Below are 18742 nucleotides of genomic sequence, written 5' to 3' on the forward strand. Positions count from 1 at the left end.
GCCGGGACAGTGTCTTCTGCCGCTAATAGCAATTTTACTGAGGAATGTGTGGCATGATGACATCGTGCTGTGTTGCACAGGAACTTGTCTTTGTGCTAGACGTCCTCACATATCCCCAACAAATGCATGTTTTAATGCCGATACAGCAGTATCCGAGGTTCAAAGTTTATTCGTCACATGCAGAGTATGCCATTGTAAAATGCTTTTTTCCATGCTCTTCAGATATTGCGTACAGTGGGATCCAAACACTAGTTGCAGAATCTACAAATCCCGTTTCCATGTGAGTTGGGAAATTGTCTTAGATGTAAATATAAACAAAATACAATGATTTGCAAATCATTTTCAACCCATATTCTATTGAATGCACTACAAAGACAATATATTTGATGTTCAAACTCATAAACTTAATTTTTTTTTTGCAAATAATAATTAACTTAGAATTTCATGGCTGCAACACGTGCCAAAGTAGTTGGGAAAGGTCATGTTCACCACTGTGTTACATCACCTTTTCTTTTAACAACACTCAATAAACGTTTGGGAACTGAGGAAACTAATTGTTGAAGCTTTGAAAGTGGAATTCTTTACCATTATTGTTTTATGTAGAGCTTCAGTCGTTCAACAGTCCGGGGTCTCCGCTGTCGTATTTTACGCTTCATAATGCGCCACACATTTTCGATGGGAGACAAGTCTGGACTGCAGGCGGGCCAGGAAAGTACCCGCACTCTTTTTTTACGAAGCCACGCTGTTGTAACACGTACTGAATGTGGCTTGGCATTGATTTGCTGAAATAAGCAGGGGCGTCCATGAAAAAGACGGCGCTTAGATGGCAGCATATGTTGTTCCAGAACCTGTATGTACCTTTCAGCATAAATGGTGCCTTCACAGATGTGTAAGTTACCCATGCCTTGGGCACTAATGCACCCCCTAACCATCACAGATGCTGGCTTTTGAACTTTGCGTCGATAACAGTTTGGATGGTTCGCTTCCCCTTTGGTCCGGATGACAGCATGTCGAATATTTCCGAAAACAATTTGGAATGTGGACTCGTCAGACCACAGAACACTTTTACACTTTTCATTAGTCCATCTTAGATGATCTCGGGCCCAGAGAAGCCGGCGGCGTTTCTGGATGTTGTTGATAAATGGCCATCGCTTTGCATAGCAGAGCTTAAACTTGCACTTACAGATGTAGCAACCAACTGTATTTAATGACAGTGGTTTTCTGAAGTGTTCCTGAGCCCATGTGGTGATATCCTTTAGAGATTGATGTCGGTTTTTGATACAGTGCCGTCTGAAGGATTGAAGGTCACGGTCATTCAATGTTGGTTTCCGGCCATGCCGCTTACGTGGAGTGATTTCTCCAGATTCTCTGAACCTTTTGAAGATATTATGAACCGTTGATGTTGAAATTCCTAAATTTCTTGCAATTGCACTTTGAGAAACGTTGTTCTTAAACTGTTTGACTATTTGCTCACGCAGTTGTGGACAAAGGGGTGTACCTCGCCCCATCCTTTCTTGTGAAAGACTGAGCATTTTTTGGGAAGCTGTTTTTATACCCAATCATGGCACCCACCTGTTCCCAATTAGCCTGCACACCTGTGGGATGTACCCCGCCTTCCGCCCGATTGTAGTTAAGATAGGCACCGGCGCCCAACCGCGACCTAAAAAAGGGACAAGCGGTAGGAAATGGATGGATGGACCTGTGGGATGTTCCAAATAAGTGTTTGATGAGCATTCCTCCACTTAATCAGTATTTATTGCCACCTTTTCCAACTTCTTTGTCATGTGTTGCTGGCATCAAATTCTAAAGCTAATGATTATTTGCAACAAAAACAAATGTTTATCAGTTAGAACATCAAATATGTTGTTTTTGTAGCATATTCAACTGAATATGGGTTGAAAAGGATTTGCAAATTATTGTATTCCGTTTATATTTACATCTAACACAATTTCCCAACTCATATGAAAACGGGGTTTGTAGTTCAATCAAACAGTGGAAAAACAAATCAATCAAAATGTCTTTTTAGCACTTAATCACACATTTTGTAAAGCTGCTTTCACAAACTACGACATCATCAAGATGCAAGGAGAAAGGCAACTTCATGGGAACAATGAGAAACCTTGGTAGGGACCGCAGATGTGGAGAGCCCCCTCTGGGTGACCGAGTGGGTACAGCTTTTTGTGTCTGCTCTTCTTGTGTCCTGCAGGCCGAAGGGGAAAAAAGCTCTATTATTTAAAATAAACAAAAACCCAGTTATTTCTCTGTTTATTTGGAGATTTCTGGCATCACCTGACCGCCAGACAGGTGGAGATAGCAGCCGTTGTTTCCTCCCATGCCTTTTGTTTGATGCATCTCTGTGACCAAGCTCTTGGAGACCTACTCTGAGAACATAAAACTAAATTCCCCCCGCTGTCCGTTCACGGAGCGAGTGGAAAGCAGGGGTCCCCCACCTTAATATGAAAGTTTCATGTTAGTGCGGCCCGCAAGTTATATATGAATTTTACTTGACAGCGTTTTGTCCGTGATGCAAGCAGAGAAACGATTTGCCGCTTTTCGACTAGACCCGCACACGCTCGCTCTCTCAATCTCGCTCGCTAGCTCCCTCCCCTGGAGCCGCTGTCCGGGCCGGGGCGACGAGCGGTCCAGCAGCTTCCGAGGCACTCCGCCAAATGACCAAGTGACAATACAAAACTGTGGTGCACTGGACCCCAGCGCTGATACCCCAGACAGAGTGTAACACGTTAGTAGTGATGTTAGCCCCGTTCGGGCTAACAAACAGAGACGATTTTTGTTATTTGGGTCCAAAATGGCTCTTTCAATGTTCTGGGTTGCCTACCCCTGCATTAGTGGAAAAGCGGCAAATGAGTGAAAGCGACAGAAACGTTGCCATGGAGACGAAGGGGTTTTTTTACGTACCTGGCTGCAGTCACACCGCGATACCTGTCCGTCAGTAATAACAGTCCCCGATAACCTGGACAAATTCAAACTGTTATTTGTTTTTTTTTATTGTTTAATTTGCATTGCCTCACACGATGAACACTTCATATATTTCTATATGACGCCGGATAACACTCAGTTGTCACATTTTTGCGCTGGCTATCCAGGTACTTTTTTCCGGCTATTATCTGCCATGTTGCTGTAGGGAGGAAAAGCGGAACGACACACATTGCGGAAATAACATTATTCTTTGTGCGTGGGCTAAATACAAATATATTCCACAGCCCCAAACATGTCTTTTTCAAAGCCTGCAGTGAAGGGAAGGGTTAGTGATGAGCAAAGACAATTCCACCTTAATATGAAAGTTTAATGTTAGTGCGGCCCGCAAGTTTTATATGAATGGCGCTTGACACCGTTGTGTTATTTGGGTCCAAAATGGCTCTTTCAACGTTCTGTGTTGCCTACTCCTGCGTTAGTGGAAAAGCGGCAAATGAGTGAAAGCGACAGAGAAGTTGCCATGGAGACGAGGGTTTTCTCACGTGCCTGGCTGCAGTCACACCGCGACACCTGTCCGTCAGTAATAACAGTCGCCTATAACCTAGACCAATTCAAACTGTTATTTGTTTTTGTTTTTATTGTTTAATTTGCATTGCCTCACACGATGAACACTACATATATTTCTACATGATGCCGGATAACATTCCGAGAGCCGTCACTTTTTTGCGCTCACTATTCAGGTACTTTCCCGGCCGGCTATTATCCGCCGACCGCCGTGTTGCTGTAGGGAGGAAAAGTGGAACGACACAGTTTGCGGAAATAACATTATTCTCTGTGCGTCAGCTAATTACAAATATATTCCACAACCCCATACATGTCCTTTTCAAAGCCTGCAGTGAAGAGAAAGCTTAGTGATGAGCAAAGACAATTCCACCTTAATATGAAAGTTTAATGTTAGTGCGGCCCTCAAGTTTTCTACAAATGGCGCTTGACAGGGTTGTTATTTGGGTCCAAAATAGCTCTTTCAACGTTCTGGGTTGCCTACCCCAGCATAAGTGGAAAAGCGGCAAATGAGTAAAAGCGACAGAAACGTTGCCATGGAGACGAGGGTTTTCTCACATGCGTGGCTACAGTCACACCACGACACCTGTCCGTCAGTAATAACCTAGACCAATTCAAACCATTATTTGTTTTTTTTTATTGTTTAATTTGCATTGCCTCACACGATGAGCACTACATATATTTCTACATGACGCCGGATAATACTCCGGGAGCTGTCACTTTTTTGCGCTCGCTATCCTAGTACTTTCCCGGCCGGCTATTATCCACCGACCGCCGTGGTGCTGTAGGGAGGAAGAGCGGAACTACACACTTTGCAGAAATAACATTATTCTCTGTGCGTCAGCAATTACAAATATATTCCACAACCCCATACATGTCTTTTTCAAAGCCTGCAGTGAAGAGAAGGGTGAGTGATGTGCAAAGACAGTTCCAGGAAAAGTGGGAGATGCAATATTAATTGTTGAGCACAGGGCCACACCGACGTGTCTTATTTGCGGTGCACAATTCTCATTTTGTTCATTTATATTTTGATTTTATTTTGTTTTTAAAATTAAAATAAATGCCTTTAAAATATACATTTTTTAAGAAAGCCCTGCGATGAGTTGGCGACTTGTCCAGTGTGTACACCGCCTTCCGTCCAATTGTAGTTGAGATAGGCACCAGCACCCCCCGCGACCCCAAAAGGGAATAAGCGGTAGGAAATGGATGGATGGATTTTTTTAAGAAATCTTTTCCTGCGGCCCAGCCTCACCCAGACTCTGCATCCAGTGGCCCCCAGGTGAAGTGAGTTTGAAACCCCTGGTGTAAAGAATGTTTATCTCCTCCAACACGTGCAATCAGGCACGAACGCTGTCATTTGGTGCCTTTTGCCAAGCTGCTGAGAGGAGAGTCACCACGGCGTCAAATCGCCCGTTTAGCTGTGCCAACACCACTCCCGAATACTCCGTTTTAACACTCTCTGATGGGACTGTCATTGACGGAAACGCCATGATGATGTCGTCCATTGAATTGCTCGTTAACACATTGCAGCGTCCAGACAGGCAACATTTTTTCTTCATTACTTCTGCCTTTTCTCCAACTTTTTTTTTTTCTGTCCGCCGCACCGATAAAAGGCAATTCTGCGATTATGGAAGGGGGGGGGAAAAAGTGGATGACTTTCAGAAGCGGGGAGCCAATATCAATCACGGCCAATTTGAGGGCCACCAACATGAAATATGATTTCATAAGACAAATGCGGTGTCATTCTTAATGTGCTTAACCTTTACTGTCAATGAAAAAGTATTGATTCCCTCCCCCCCCTCCCGTCATTTGATTTGAGAAAGTGTAATAATATATGGTGGGCGGCTTGCGATAAAAGAAGAGCGGTAACTGAATGAGCTCACGAGAGCCGAGCTGGATCGCTGCGAATCGACGAAAATGACCAATAGAAAAATGTTCCCCGGTATTTGCAGTCCAATTCCTTTCTTTCTTCCCTTATAGGGGTGTCCAAAGTTTGGCCCGTGACTCGTTTCTTAACGGCCTGCAGCACATTCTGAAAATACCATTATAAAAAAACATTATAAAGTGGAATAAAAGGATAGCGGGAAGGAGACGGCACAGACAACAGGGAAGTCATATTTAGCTCTATGTTTTATTTATATATAAATACGATATACAGATCCTGTTTCCATTTGAGTTGGGAAATTGTGTTAAATGTAAATTTCAACCTATATTCAATTGAATGCACTACAAGGACAAGATATTTGATGTTCAAACTCATAAACTTTTATGGGTTTTTTTCGCAAATAATTATTAACCTAGAATTTCATGGCTGCAACATGTGCCAAAGTAGTTGGGAAAGGGCATGTTCACCACTGTGTTACATCACCTTTTCTTTTAACAACACTCAATAAACGTTTGGGATCTGAGGAAACTAATTGTTGAAGCTTTGAAAGTGGAATTCTTTCCCATTCTTGTTTTATGTAGAGCTTCCGTCGTTCAACAGTCCGGGGTCTCCGCTGTCATATTTTACGCTTCATAATGCGCCACATATTTTCGATGGGAGACAGGTCTGGACTGGAGGCGGGCCAGTAAAGTACCCGCACTCTTTTTTTACGAAGCCACGCTGTTGTAACACGTGCTGAATGTGGCTTGGCATTGTCTTGCTGAAATAAGCAGGGGCGTCCATGAAAAAGACGGCAGCATATGTTGTTCCAAAACCTTTATGTACCTTTCAGCATAGATGGTGCCTTCACAGATGTGTAAGTTACCCGTGCCTTGGGCACTAATGCACCCCCATACCATCACAGATGCTGGCTTTTGAACTTTGCGTCGATAACAGTCTGGATGGTTGGTTTCCCCTTTGGTCCGGATGACACGATGTCGAATATTTCCAAAAACAATTTGAAATGTGTACTCGTCAGACCACAGAACACTTCTCCACTTTGCATCAGTCCATTTTAGATGATCTGGGGCCCAGAGAAGCCGGCGGCATTTCTGGATGTTGTTGATAAATGGCTTTCGCTTTGCATAGTAGAGCTTTAACTTGCACTTACAGATAGCGACAAAGTGTATTTAGTGACAGTGGTTTTCTGAAATGTTCCTGAGCCGATGTGGTGATATCCTTTAGAGATTGATGTCGGTTTTTGATACAGTGCCATCTGAGGGATCGAAGGTCACAGTCATTCAATGTTGGTTTCCAGCCATGCCGCTTACGTGGAGTGATTTCTCAAGATTCTCTGAACCTTTTAATGATATTATGGACCGTCGATGTTGAAATCCCTAAATTTCTTGCAATTGCACTTTGAGAAACGTTGTTCTTAAACTGTTTATTTGCTCACACAGTTGTGGACAAAGGGGTGTACCTCGCCCCATCCTTTCTTGTAAAAGACTGATCATTTTTTGTGAAGCTGTTTTTATACCCAATCATGGCAGCCACCTGTTCCCAATTAGCCCGCACACCTGTGGGATGTTCCAAATAAGTGTTTGATGAGCATTCCTCAACTGTATCAGTATCTATTGCCCCCTTTGCCAGCTACTTTGTCACGTGTTGCTGGCATCAAGTTCTGAAGTTAATGATTATTTGCACAAAAAAAAAAGTTTATCAGTTTGAACATCAAATATGTTGTCTTTGTAGCATATTCAACTGAATATGGGTTGAAAAGGATTTGCAAATCATTGTATTCCGTTTATATTTACATCTAACACAATTTCCCAACTCATATGAAAACGGGGTTTATAATAAGACGTTGCTCTGCTGCACCGCAACAAAATCAGCCTTCTAATACGTGCTTAGCTTGATTTATGTGGCTCACCTCGCCTACGGAGTGGAGCAGCCTGAGCCAAACCCGACGAGTGAAAAAGTACGACACTGGTGGGATGCTCGCTGACCACACCGTTTTCTTACATTGTGAGTGTGGCATGCTGAAGGCAGCAGAGCCCCGTGGGCCGGAAGAAGCACTTGAAGTGCTAAAATGGTCACTTATTCACAGCTTTCCTCGCCAGCCTCGAACCTCCCGCTGGGTTCAGGAGAACACACCTTTGGGGACTTCGCCGGACCCCAGTTGGCCGCGGCCTGAAGAACAAACACAGTTCAATTGTCATTTCCTGAGTCCGCAAACATTGACCTAAGACATGTTTTCTCCCAGCAGTTGAACCCTCTGGCCAGCCAGGCGGCAGTCGCTGCAGCCGCCGCCATGGGGTCCATCGCCGGCTCTCAGGTGTTTGGCAACGCCCTGTCAAACCTACAAGGCACCTCCGGACAGCTGGTGACCAACGCACAAGGACAGGTGAGCGCCAACCATCATAAAACGCTTTGATATTTTCCTCGTTTTCCTGGGAATTTTTCTTTTTCTCAACACATTTCCACTACAATTACCTGAGTAAAAGAATATTTCCCCCAAGCCCAAACTTTTCCAGAAAAATTAGCTTGAGGGCGATTTATGGCTCTTTGAAAGGAACCATTAAAAGACTGGTTAGTTACTATAGTTTTTGTTAGGTTCAAACGCTGATGACATCTATTAAACCAGACAAGAAGCAAATAATTAAACAGAGACAGAATTTAATTTGGCTCAATTGAGGAGAAACATGTCAACCTGTAACCTCTTAGAACAGTAGGGTTCGGGAACCTTTGCCTCTAGAGCAATGGTTCTTAACCTTGTTTGAGATACCGAACGTCACCTGTTTCATATGCGCATTCACCGAACCCTTCTTTAGTGAAAAATAAAATGTTTTTTTTTTTTCAAATTCACAACAAAGTTATGTATTTTTACTGGTGCACAAAAATAATCATGTATCAACATCACCTTGTTCCAAAAACAAAACCAACACAGTGCGTGAACTCACAACAAATTACACACATGCAAATCAGTCTCACTTCTGCTTTTGCCGTTTCCATGAAGCTGATAGGGAGAAGTTTTTATTTACACGATGAGTCGGGTGTGTCATGACCTCCGCAAGGGAGGCACCGTCGAACCCCTGAGGCTGACTCACCGAACCCCTAGGATTCGATCGAACCCAGGTTAAGAACCACTGCTCTCGAGCCAGATGTGGCTCTTTTGATGACTGCATCTGGCTCTCAGGTAAATCTTAGCTGACGTCGCTTGATCAATCAATCAATGTTTACTTATATAGCCCTAAATCACTAGTGTCTCAAAGGGCTGCACAAACCACAACACAAACCACTACGACATCCTCGGTAGGCCCACATAAGGGCAAGGAAAACTCACACCCAGTGGGACGTCGGTGACAATGATGACTATGAGAACCTTGGAGAGGACGAAAGCAATGGATGTCAAGCGGGTCTAACATGACACTGTGAAAGTTCAATCCATAATGGATCCAACACAGCCGTGAGAGTCCAGTCCAAAGCGGATCCGCTGGTAATCACAGTGTTAAAAATCTTTGCTGACGTTGCTTAACACGATAAGTCATTAATAATTCCGCTGGTAATCCCAGTGTTAAAAATAATGTTCAAAATATAAAACATTTTCATGCATTTTAATCCATACATCCGTTTCTATCGCACCTGTTCAAGCAGTCGCATTAATGGTGAGAAGTATTTTATTTATTATTGGTTAGCTTCCTAATAACAATGTTATTAAAAAGAATAGGAGATGCACGCATTTAGTTGTTGTAATCAGGGAAAGTCCAAATAAAAGAAGAGACGTAGAATTCTCTTGTCAAAGCGTTGGACGACACTGTACAAGGGTACAGGTCTACGCAATTCTCCTCATTGAGCTAAATTGAATCCTGTCTTTGTTTAATTCCTTGCTTCTTGTCTGTTTAAGATGTGATCAGTGTTTGAACCTGACAGTTGTATTCAGTGTTAAAAATATTATATGGCTCTCACGGAAATACATTTTAAAATATTTGGCTTTCATGGCTCTCTCAGCCAAAAAGTTTCCCGACGCCTGTCTTACAGTGTCACCCACGCTCTGGCAAAAGATTGCACGCCTCCTTCTTTTTATTTGGACCATTCCTGACCACATGGCCACAGCTGTTTCTAAGGGACGAGGGTCTTATACAGTTCACAGAAAAGGTTGTAAAACAGTTCAAAGAAGAGGCTTGTATAGAGTTCAAAGAGAGTTTTGTATAGAGTTCAAAGAGAGGTTCGTAAAACAGTTCAAAAAGTGGTGTCTGGAACTTGGGCAGATCCTGCTTTCTCGCCGCTTTGTAGTCCTTGGGTTAAAACAATGTCTTTCTGTTGATTATAATACATGAAAGAAACAGGAACACCTTCATGTTGCCTCCCCCCTGGGTGTTGAAATCAATCAATCAATCAATCAATCAATCAATCGATGTTTATTTATATAGCCCTAAATCACAAGTGTCTCAAAGGGCTGCACAAGCTACAGTGACATCCTCGGTTCAGAGCCCACATAAGGGCAAGGAAAAACTCACAATCCAGTGGGATGTCAATGTGAATGACTATGAGAAACCTTGGCGAGGACCGCAAATGTGGGTGACCCCCCACCTCCTCGAGGGGAGACCAGATGCAATGGACGTCGAGTGGATCTAGCATAATATTGTGAAAGTGCAGTCCATAGTGGATCTAACATAATAGTGAGAGTCCAGTCCAAAGTGGATCTAACATAATAGTGTGAGAGTCCAGTCCATTGTGGATCTAACATAATAGTGTGAGAGTCCAGTCCATAGTGGATCTAACATAATAGTGTGAGTCCAGTCCAGAGTGGATCTAACATAATAGTGTGAGAGTCCAGTCCATAGTGGATCTAACATAATAGTGAGAGTCCAGTCCATAGTGGATCCAACATAATAGTGAGAGTCCAGTCCATAGTGGACCTAACATAATAGTGTGACAGTCCAGTCCATAGTGGATCTAACATAATAGTGTGAGAGTCCAGTCCAGAGTGGATCTAACATAATAGTGAGAGTCAAGTCAATAGTGGATATAACAAAATAGTGTGAGAGTCCAATCCAGAGTGGATCTAACATAAGAGTGAGAAATTGCCATGTAAAATCGCTAATGCTAATCTGGAGCATGTCAATAGCAAAGTCACATGTATATTAGCATCAAGCTAGCACATTTTTGGGAAAGTGGAGCCTGACTTTACATATGTTTGAATGTTTTTTGAGTACATTTTTTTGTTGGCATGGAAAATTTTGACATTACCGTTGGACATTTACGTGAATCGGTTTTCTGGTATTTCCGACCGGATTCGGTCTGTGCCAGAAAAGATTTAACCCTAACTGGTATGAACTTGTTTACTCCGTTTCTACGACATTTCTTACAAAATGGAACGAAAAGGCAACTTTTGTAAATGCGTTTGCAGAAGAAGAGTGTGTACCACTCCCCGTATGATTGGATGGAATTACACTTGTAGAAACACAAACCACACACATTACCAGGAATTATTAAAGAGGTCTCAGGAAATGTTCATGGACATGTTGTGGGAAGAGGCTATTTGTCGCCTTCGGACCACTCTACTGAGTGTCATTCTCGTTCCTTGCAGATTTCCTGGGTCTGCACGGTGTGGTAGCCACCCGGCCATATATTAGGGTTTTTTTTGTTTTTTTTTAGGAATAAACAAAGCCCGTCTTCCCCTAATCCGCATGCGGCCGTCGCGACAAAACGCTGACCTTGTCATATTTAAAGGGTGGCTGCAGGATTGTTCCATCAGTAGCCAGAGGCTTGAATGATGATGCTTGTCATTGCCAGGCCCCATCTAATGAATCATCGTATTGCAGGTGCACACCGCACACAGTGTGTGTGTGTGTGTGTGTGTGTGTGTGTGTGTGTGTGTGTGTGTGTGTGTGTGTGTGTGTGTGTGTGTGTGTGTGTGTGTGTGTGTGTGTCACTACACACACTTTCATCCTGCTAACACAGGCCTGGGCAATTATTTTGACTCGGGGGCCACATTTAAAGAAAAAAATGTGTCTGGGGGCCAGGTGTATCTATTTTTATGAACACTAATACAAAACCTAACAATAATGTCTGATTGAATGCTAAAAACGTTGTGAAAGACCGCCTTAAAAGACGCAGTGGAATTTAAATGTTTCTATGGAGGATAAAACCCTGAATATTGACAACATGTGTACGTCCAGTCCATTGTGGATCTAACATAATAGTGAGAGTCCAGTCCATTGTGGATCTAACATAAGAGTGAGAGTCCAGTCCATAGTGGATCTAACATAATAGTGAGAGTCCAGTCCATTGTGGATCTAACATAATAGTGAGAGTCCAGTCCATTGTGGATCTAACATAAGAGTGAGAGTCCAGTCCATAGTGGATCTAACATAATAGTGAGAGTCCAGTCCATTGTGGATCTAACATAATAGTGAGAGTCCAGTCCATTGTGGATCTAACATAAGAGTGAGAGTCCAGTCCATAGTGGATCTAACATAGTAGTGAGAGTCCAGTCCATTGTGGATCTAACATAATAGTGAGAGTCCAGTCCATTGTGGATCTAACATAATAGTGAGAGTCCAGTCCATTGTGGGTCTAACATAATAGTGAGTGTCCAGTCCATTGTGGGTCTAACATAATAGTGAGTGTCCAGTCCATAGTGGATCTAACATAATAGTGAGAGTCCAGTCCGTTGTGGATCTAACATAATAGTGAGAGTCCAGTCCATTGTGGGTCTAACATAATAGTGACTGTCCAGTCCATAGTGGATCTAACATAATAGTGTGAGAGTCCAGTCCAGTGGATCTAACATAATGGTGAGAGTCCAGTCCATAGTGGATCTAATATAATAGTGTGAGAGTCCAGTCCAGTGGATCTAACATAATAGTGAGAGTCCAGTCCAGTGGATCTAACATAATAGTGAGAGTCCAGTCCATAGTGGATCTAACATAATAGTGTGAGAGTCCAGTCCATAGTGGATTTAACATAATAGTGAGAGTCCAGTCCATAGTGGATCTAACATAATAGTGTGAGTGTCCAGTCATATTTTACAATCAAGTGAAACGCAAAAAAAATGCAACAAACAGTGAAATATGAACGCGAAGGGTAGAAAATAAACCCACCTACAATCTGATATATCTAATATACAAACCCTGTTTCCATATAAGTTGGGAAATTGTGTTAGATGTAAATATAAACAGAATACAATGATTTGCAAATCCTTTTCAACCCATATTCAGTTGAATATGCTACAAAGACAACATATTTGATGTTCAAACTGATAAACTTTTTTTTTTTTTTTTTTTGCAAATAATCATTAACTTTAGAATTTGATGCCAGCAACACGTGACAAAGAAGTTGGGAATGGTGGCAATAAATACTGATAAAGTGGAGGAATGCTCATCAAACACTTATTTGGAACATCCCACAGGCATGCAGGGTAATTGGGAACATTTGGGTGACGTGATTGGGTATAAAAACAGCTTCCCAAAAAATGCTCAGTCTTTCACAAGAAAGGATGGGGCGAGGTACACCCCTTTGTCCACAACTGCGTGAGCAAATAGTCAAACAGTTTAAGAACAACGTTTCTCAAAGTGCAATTGCAAGAAATTTAGGGATTTCAACATCTACGCTCCATAATATCATCAAAAGGTTCAGAGAATCTGGAGAAATCACTCCCCTTAAGCGGCATGGCCGGAAACCAACATTGAATGACCAAGACCTTCGATCCCTCAGACGGCACTGTATCAAAAACCGACATCAATCTCTGAAGGATATCACCACATGCGCTCAGGAAGACTTCAGAAAACCACTGTCACTAAATACTAGATACTACATCTGTAAGTGCAAGTTAAAGCTCTACAATGCAAAAGTGAAAGCCATTTATCAACAACATCCAGAAGCGCCGCCGGCTTCTCTGGGCCCGAGATCATCTATGATGGACTGATGCAAAGTAGAAAAGCGTTTTGTGGTCTGACGAGTTCACATTTCAAATTGTTTTTGGAAATATTCGACATGGTGTCATCCGGACCAAAGGGGAAGCGAACCATTCAGTCTGTTATCGACGCAAAGTTGAAAAGCCAGCATCTGTGATGGTATGGGGGTGCATAAGTGCCCAAGGCATGGGTAACTTACACATCTGTGAAGGCACCATTAATGCTGAAAGGTACATACAGGTTTTGGAACAACATATGCTGCCATCTAAGCGCCGTCTTTTTCAGGGACGCCCCTGCTTATTTCAGCTAGACAATGCCAAGCCACATTCAGTAGTGGCTTCGTAAGTGAAGTGAAGTGAATTATATTTATATAGCGCTTTTCTCTAGTGACTCAAAGCGCTTTACATAGTGAAACCCAATATCTAATTTACATTTAAACCAGTGTGGATGGCACTGGGAGCAGGTGGGTAAAGTGCCTTGCCCAAGGACACTACGGCAGTGACTAGAATGGCGGAAGCGGGAATCGAACCTGCAACCCTCAAGTTGCTGGCACGGCCGCTCTACCAACCGAGCTATGCCGCCCCAAAAAAAGAGTGCGGGTACTTTCCTGGCCCGCCTGCAGTCCAGAGCTGTCTCCCATCGAAAATGTGTGGCGCATTATGAAGCGTAAAATACGACAGCGGAGACCCCGGACTGTTGAACGACTGAAGCTCTACATAAAACAAGAATGGGAAAGAATTCCACTTTCAAAGCTTAAACAAGTAGTTTCCTCAGTTCCCAAACGTTTATTGAATGTTGTTAAAAGAAAAGGTGATGTAACACAGTGGTGAACATGCCCTTTCCCAATTACTTTGGCACGTGTTGCAGCCATGAAATTCTAAGTTAATTATTATTTGCAAAAAAAAAATGTTTATCAGTTTGAACATCAAATATGTTGTCTTTGTAGCATATTCAACTGAATATGGGTTGAAAAGGATTTGCAAATCATTGTATTCCGTTTATATTTACAACACAATTTCCCAACTCATATGGAAACAGGGTTTGTAGTATATCATCCAAAAGTGCAGACTCCAACCATTGACATACTTAGTACTGTATAGTTGAAGACTTACAGTCCTTAGAAAACATGACTGCACGTCAGCAGCTACTAGAGATGCACGGTTTGCGGTCTCATCCGCCCGACGCCACGAACAAATAGATTTTAGATTTTAGATTCGGGTGGGTGGCGGTCGAACCATCCAGAGACATTTGATATACATGGTTCTGGGATCGGTATCCTTTGCCATTCAAAGAGCCATTTAAGACCCGTGTCATAAAGCGAAGAAGTCAATAGGAGACGCTATTATTCTCTTGAATGACTGCCGGCAGTCACTTAGATATTAAATATCAGTGCGTGCTATGAAGCCATTGGCTTTGCCGCCTTCTACATCATACACGATCCGCTTGTCAGTCCAGCATCATGTTGTGTGTGGCTTCCGCGGCAACACGCACACGACTGCAAGGCATACTGGGTGACACAGAGTACTCTAATGGTTGTGATATAAACAATTTTAACACTCTTACTAATATGCGCCACGCTGTGAAGCCACACCAATTAAGAACGACAAACACATTTTTGGAGAACATCCTTACAGTAACACAACATAAACGCAACACAACTAATACCCATAATCCTTTGTATTCATGACCCCCCCCCCAGGAAGTGTCATGAATACAAAGGATTATGGGTATTAGTTGTGTTGCGTTTATGTTGTGTTACTGTGAGGGTGTTCTCCCGAAATGTATTGTGTGGCTTCACAGCGTGGCGCATATTAGTAAGTGTTAAAGTTGTTTATATCACAACCATCAGTGTACTCTGTATCACCCAGTATGCCTTTCAATCTCATACGTGTGATTGCGGAAGCAGCACACAACATGTTGCTGGACCAACAAGCGGTTCGTACATGTTGTTGAAGGTGTCAAAGGCAATTGCTTCACAACACGGCCATATTCTTATCATCAGGATGAACGCTATTGAATAGTCGTGAGAACGTCAGTGGCTCCAATTGACTACATTACTCTGTGAAACAGGTTTAAATAGCTCTGTGAGTGGTAAAGGTGGCCAACCTCTGATGTAATTCAGCGGGCGGTTGGCGGGCGGGTACGATGCCGATAAAATGTTGGTTCGGGTGGGCGGCGGGTGGATGACGATTAGGGTGATGCGGATGCGGATGAGATAATTGCTTATCCGCGCATCTCTAGCAGCTACACTTTCCATCTTAAAGATCTAAAAAAAAATTATTTGGAAATGTCCGGCGGGCCAGATTGAAAAGCTTAACGAGTAAGAGGTGGCCGCCGGGGCTTAATTCACCCAGGTCTGTGCTAACACGTGTACCAGCCTCAATATGCTGTTGTTTTTACGCTGCAAGTGTACTAAAAGACCGTTCCAAATAGAAGCAATGACACTTGAAAGTCTGCATGCTATCACGGCGACCGGGCGCCATTGTCCGTGGCGCTTGATGCTAAATGTCGATAATGAGACAGTATGGACTTTGGTGGCTGGCGAGGAGCCTGCAGCGCTGGGGACAGATCAGTGTGGATGCGGACTTGATGCGATGCACTGTGCTTTTGTAGTGTCTGGGCTGCTGACACTCCCTGACACAATCAGGTCACGGAGACGGTCAAAGCCCAGGGCTACAGCCTTTGCTCCCCACCTCATTATTCCATGGCATTATTCCCACGGAGGCCTCTGAAACATGCACTGTCCCCCCTTCCCAAAAATAAATATCATACAATATTTTTTTTTAAATTATTATTCTACCCCAGGGGTCTCAGACACGCCAATTGCGGGCCACGAGACATTATTTTGTGGCCCCCATCTTAATATGCAAGTTTAATGTTAGTGCGGCCCTCAAGTTTTATATGAATGGCGCTTGACAGCGTTGTGTTATTTGGGTCCAAAATGGCTCTTTCAACGTTCTGGGTTGCCTGTCATAGTTTGTTGTAGACGAACCCCAAGATGCAGAGAAGGAGGCAGGCATTGAGTAAGGAAACATGATTTAATTAAAATAATAGAATAAGGGTACTAACAAAGGACGCGTACGAGGCGGATAACAAACTAAAAGAGCTAGCATGGGAGCTAGAAGATAACGAACAAGAAACAAAAGTCGTTACTTATAGTATGAAAACAAAATGGAAGCAGGGAACAAAAAACAGTAAGCTACAAACAGCTACCGAAATATAGCTTACCGCTACGCTGCAAAGACACGGCACGACAGGAGCGACAATAGAATAATCCAGCCCAGACTGGAGGATAAAACAGGTCTAAATAGGTGCGGGCTGATTGACACCAGGTGTGGCCAGGTGCCAATCAGCCAGGGAGAAAGACAAGAAACCAACAAAATAAGAGCGCTGACAGGAAATACTACACACACAGAGGAAAAACGAAGACACAAACAAACGGTCAGGGGCAAGCCTGACATTGCCTACCCTTGCGTTAGTGGAAAAACGGCAAATGAGTGAAAGCGACAGAAACGTTGCCATAGAGATGAGGTTTTTCTTACGTGCCTGGCTGCAGTCACACCACAACACCTGTCCGTCAGTAATAACAGTCCCCGATAACCTGGACCAATTAAAAACGTTATTTGTATTTTTTATTGTTTAATTTGCATTGCCTCACACGATGAACACTATATATATTTCTATATGACGCCGGATAACACTCCGTGAGCCGTCACTTTTTTGCGCTCGCTATCCTGGTACTTTCCCAGCTATTATCCGCTGACCGCCGTGTTGCTGTAGGGAGGGAAAGCGGAACGACACACTGTGAACGACTTTCCCTGTCGTCGCTCGGGTTCCACTGACCACCCAGGAAGGACATCTCTCTAGCAGGTTTGACTCTTTTATTTTTCAATAAAGTCAGTCTTTTACGCCCTCGTCGCTCCCACTGCTCGCTCCTCCGTGTCTCGCTCTCCGGTCTGCTATTTAGTCGGCCGCATCTCCGTCTCTCGTGTCTTGCTCTCTCTTGCTTATCGGTCGCTGTTGCCGGCTGTCCTACTCCTTCTTTGATCTCTTCTCCTTCTCCCCTTTTATACATCATGAGGAGAAATGTTAATTGTTTGCCGGTGCGCAATCCACGCACCTGAATTTGATTGCGGCAGCGTCGCTCCCAGCACGCCACTTCTCTCCGCTCCGCCGCATTCTCCGCCTCCTTGTCGCCATCTTGGCCAGGGCTCCAGCGTGCCCTGCCCCACCGTTGGCTCTGCTTCTCTACACACACATTGCGGAAATAACATTATTCTCCGTGCGTGGGCTAAATACAAATATATTCCACAACCCCAAACATGTCTTTTTTCAAAGCCTGCAGTGAAGAGAAGGGTGAGTGATGAGCAAAGACAATTCCAGGAAAAGTGGGAGATGCAATATTTCTTTGTTGAGCACAGCGGCACCCCGACGTGTCTTATTTGCACAGGAAAAGTTGTGGTGCACAAGAGATACAATTTGAAACGTCATTATACAACTAGACATGCTGAGGAGTATGCAACATTTTTTTTGAAGAAATCTTTTCTCGCAGCCCAGCCTCACCCAGACTCTGCATCCAGTGAGTTTGAGACCCCTGTTCTAACCTGTCCTGTCCAGCCACGTGGGCAAATAATGTTAGTGATCAAGATGCTCTTATCTGCTGCATGTATTTACTTTACAAAAGAGAAGTGCAGGATACATCTCTTGTTGCATTATTGCATAGGATTGTACGATATACCAGTATTAGTATAGTACCGCGATACTAATGAATCACATTCGGTACTATACCGCCTCTAAAAAAAAGTACCGGTGCAAAATTACATTTTGGGCTTTACAACATTTTCTTTCATTTTTGTTTTTTTATTTATACTATGTTTATTAACTCAGGAAATATGTCCCTGGACACATGAGGACTTTGAATATGACCAGTGTATGATCCTGTAACGACTCGGTATCGGATTGATACCCAAATGTGTGGTATCATCCAAAACTAATGTAAAGTATCCAAACAACAGATTGATAAGTGATCCTTACATTTTAACATAAGTGTAGATAGAACATGTTAAAAGAGAAAGTACACAGATATTAAAGGCCTACTGAAAGCCACTACTAGCGACCACGCAGTCTGATAGTTTATATATCAATGATGAAATATTAACATTGCAACACATGCCAATACGGCCTTTTTAGTTTACTAAATTACAATTTCCCGCGATTCCGGAAAGTGTCGTGTTGAAAACGTCGCGGTATGATGACGCGTGCGTTTGACGTCTCGGGTTGTAGCGGACATTATTTTCCAGCCCGATCCAAGCTACAAGTAGTCTGCTTTAATCGCATAATTACACAGTATTCTGGACATCTTTGTTGCTGAATCTTTTGCAATTTGTTCAATTAATAATACAGAAGTCAAAGTAGAAAGATGGAGGTGGGAAGTTTTTAGCCTTTAGCCACACAAACACAGCCG

The 18742-nt window shown here is 43.1% G+C and overlaps 1 protein-coding gene across 1 annotated transcript in view; it reads left to right on the forward strand.

Annotated features, from left to right (window-relative positions):
• The window catches only part of pou6f2 (POU class 6 homeobox 2), a 251573-nt gene that overhangs the window by 184642 nt on the left and 48189 nt on the right, over nt 1-18742 (forward strand). Inside the window, exon 6 of the mRNA XM_061921483.1 lies at nt 7626-7763. Coding sequence (XP_061777467.1) covers nt 7626-7763 — 138 coding nt within the window. The remainder of the gene's footprint in view (nt 1-7625; nt 7764-18742) is intronic.

Source organism: Nerophis ophidion, linkage group LG15 (assembly GCF_033978795.1).
Source record: "Nerophis ophidion isolate RoL-2023_Sa linkage group LG15, RoL_Noph_v1.0, whole genome shotgun sequence".
Taxonomy (NCBI): domain Eukaryota; kingdom Metazoa; phylum Chordata; class Actinopteri; order Syngnathiformes; family Syngnathidae; genus Nerophis; species Nerophis ophidion.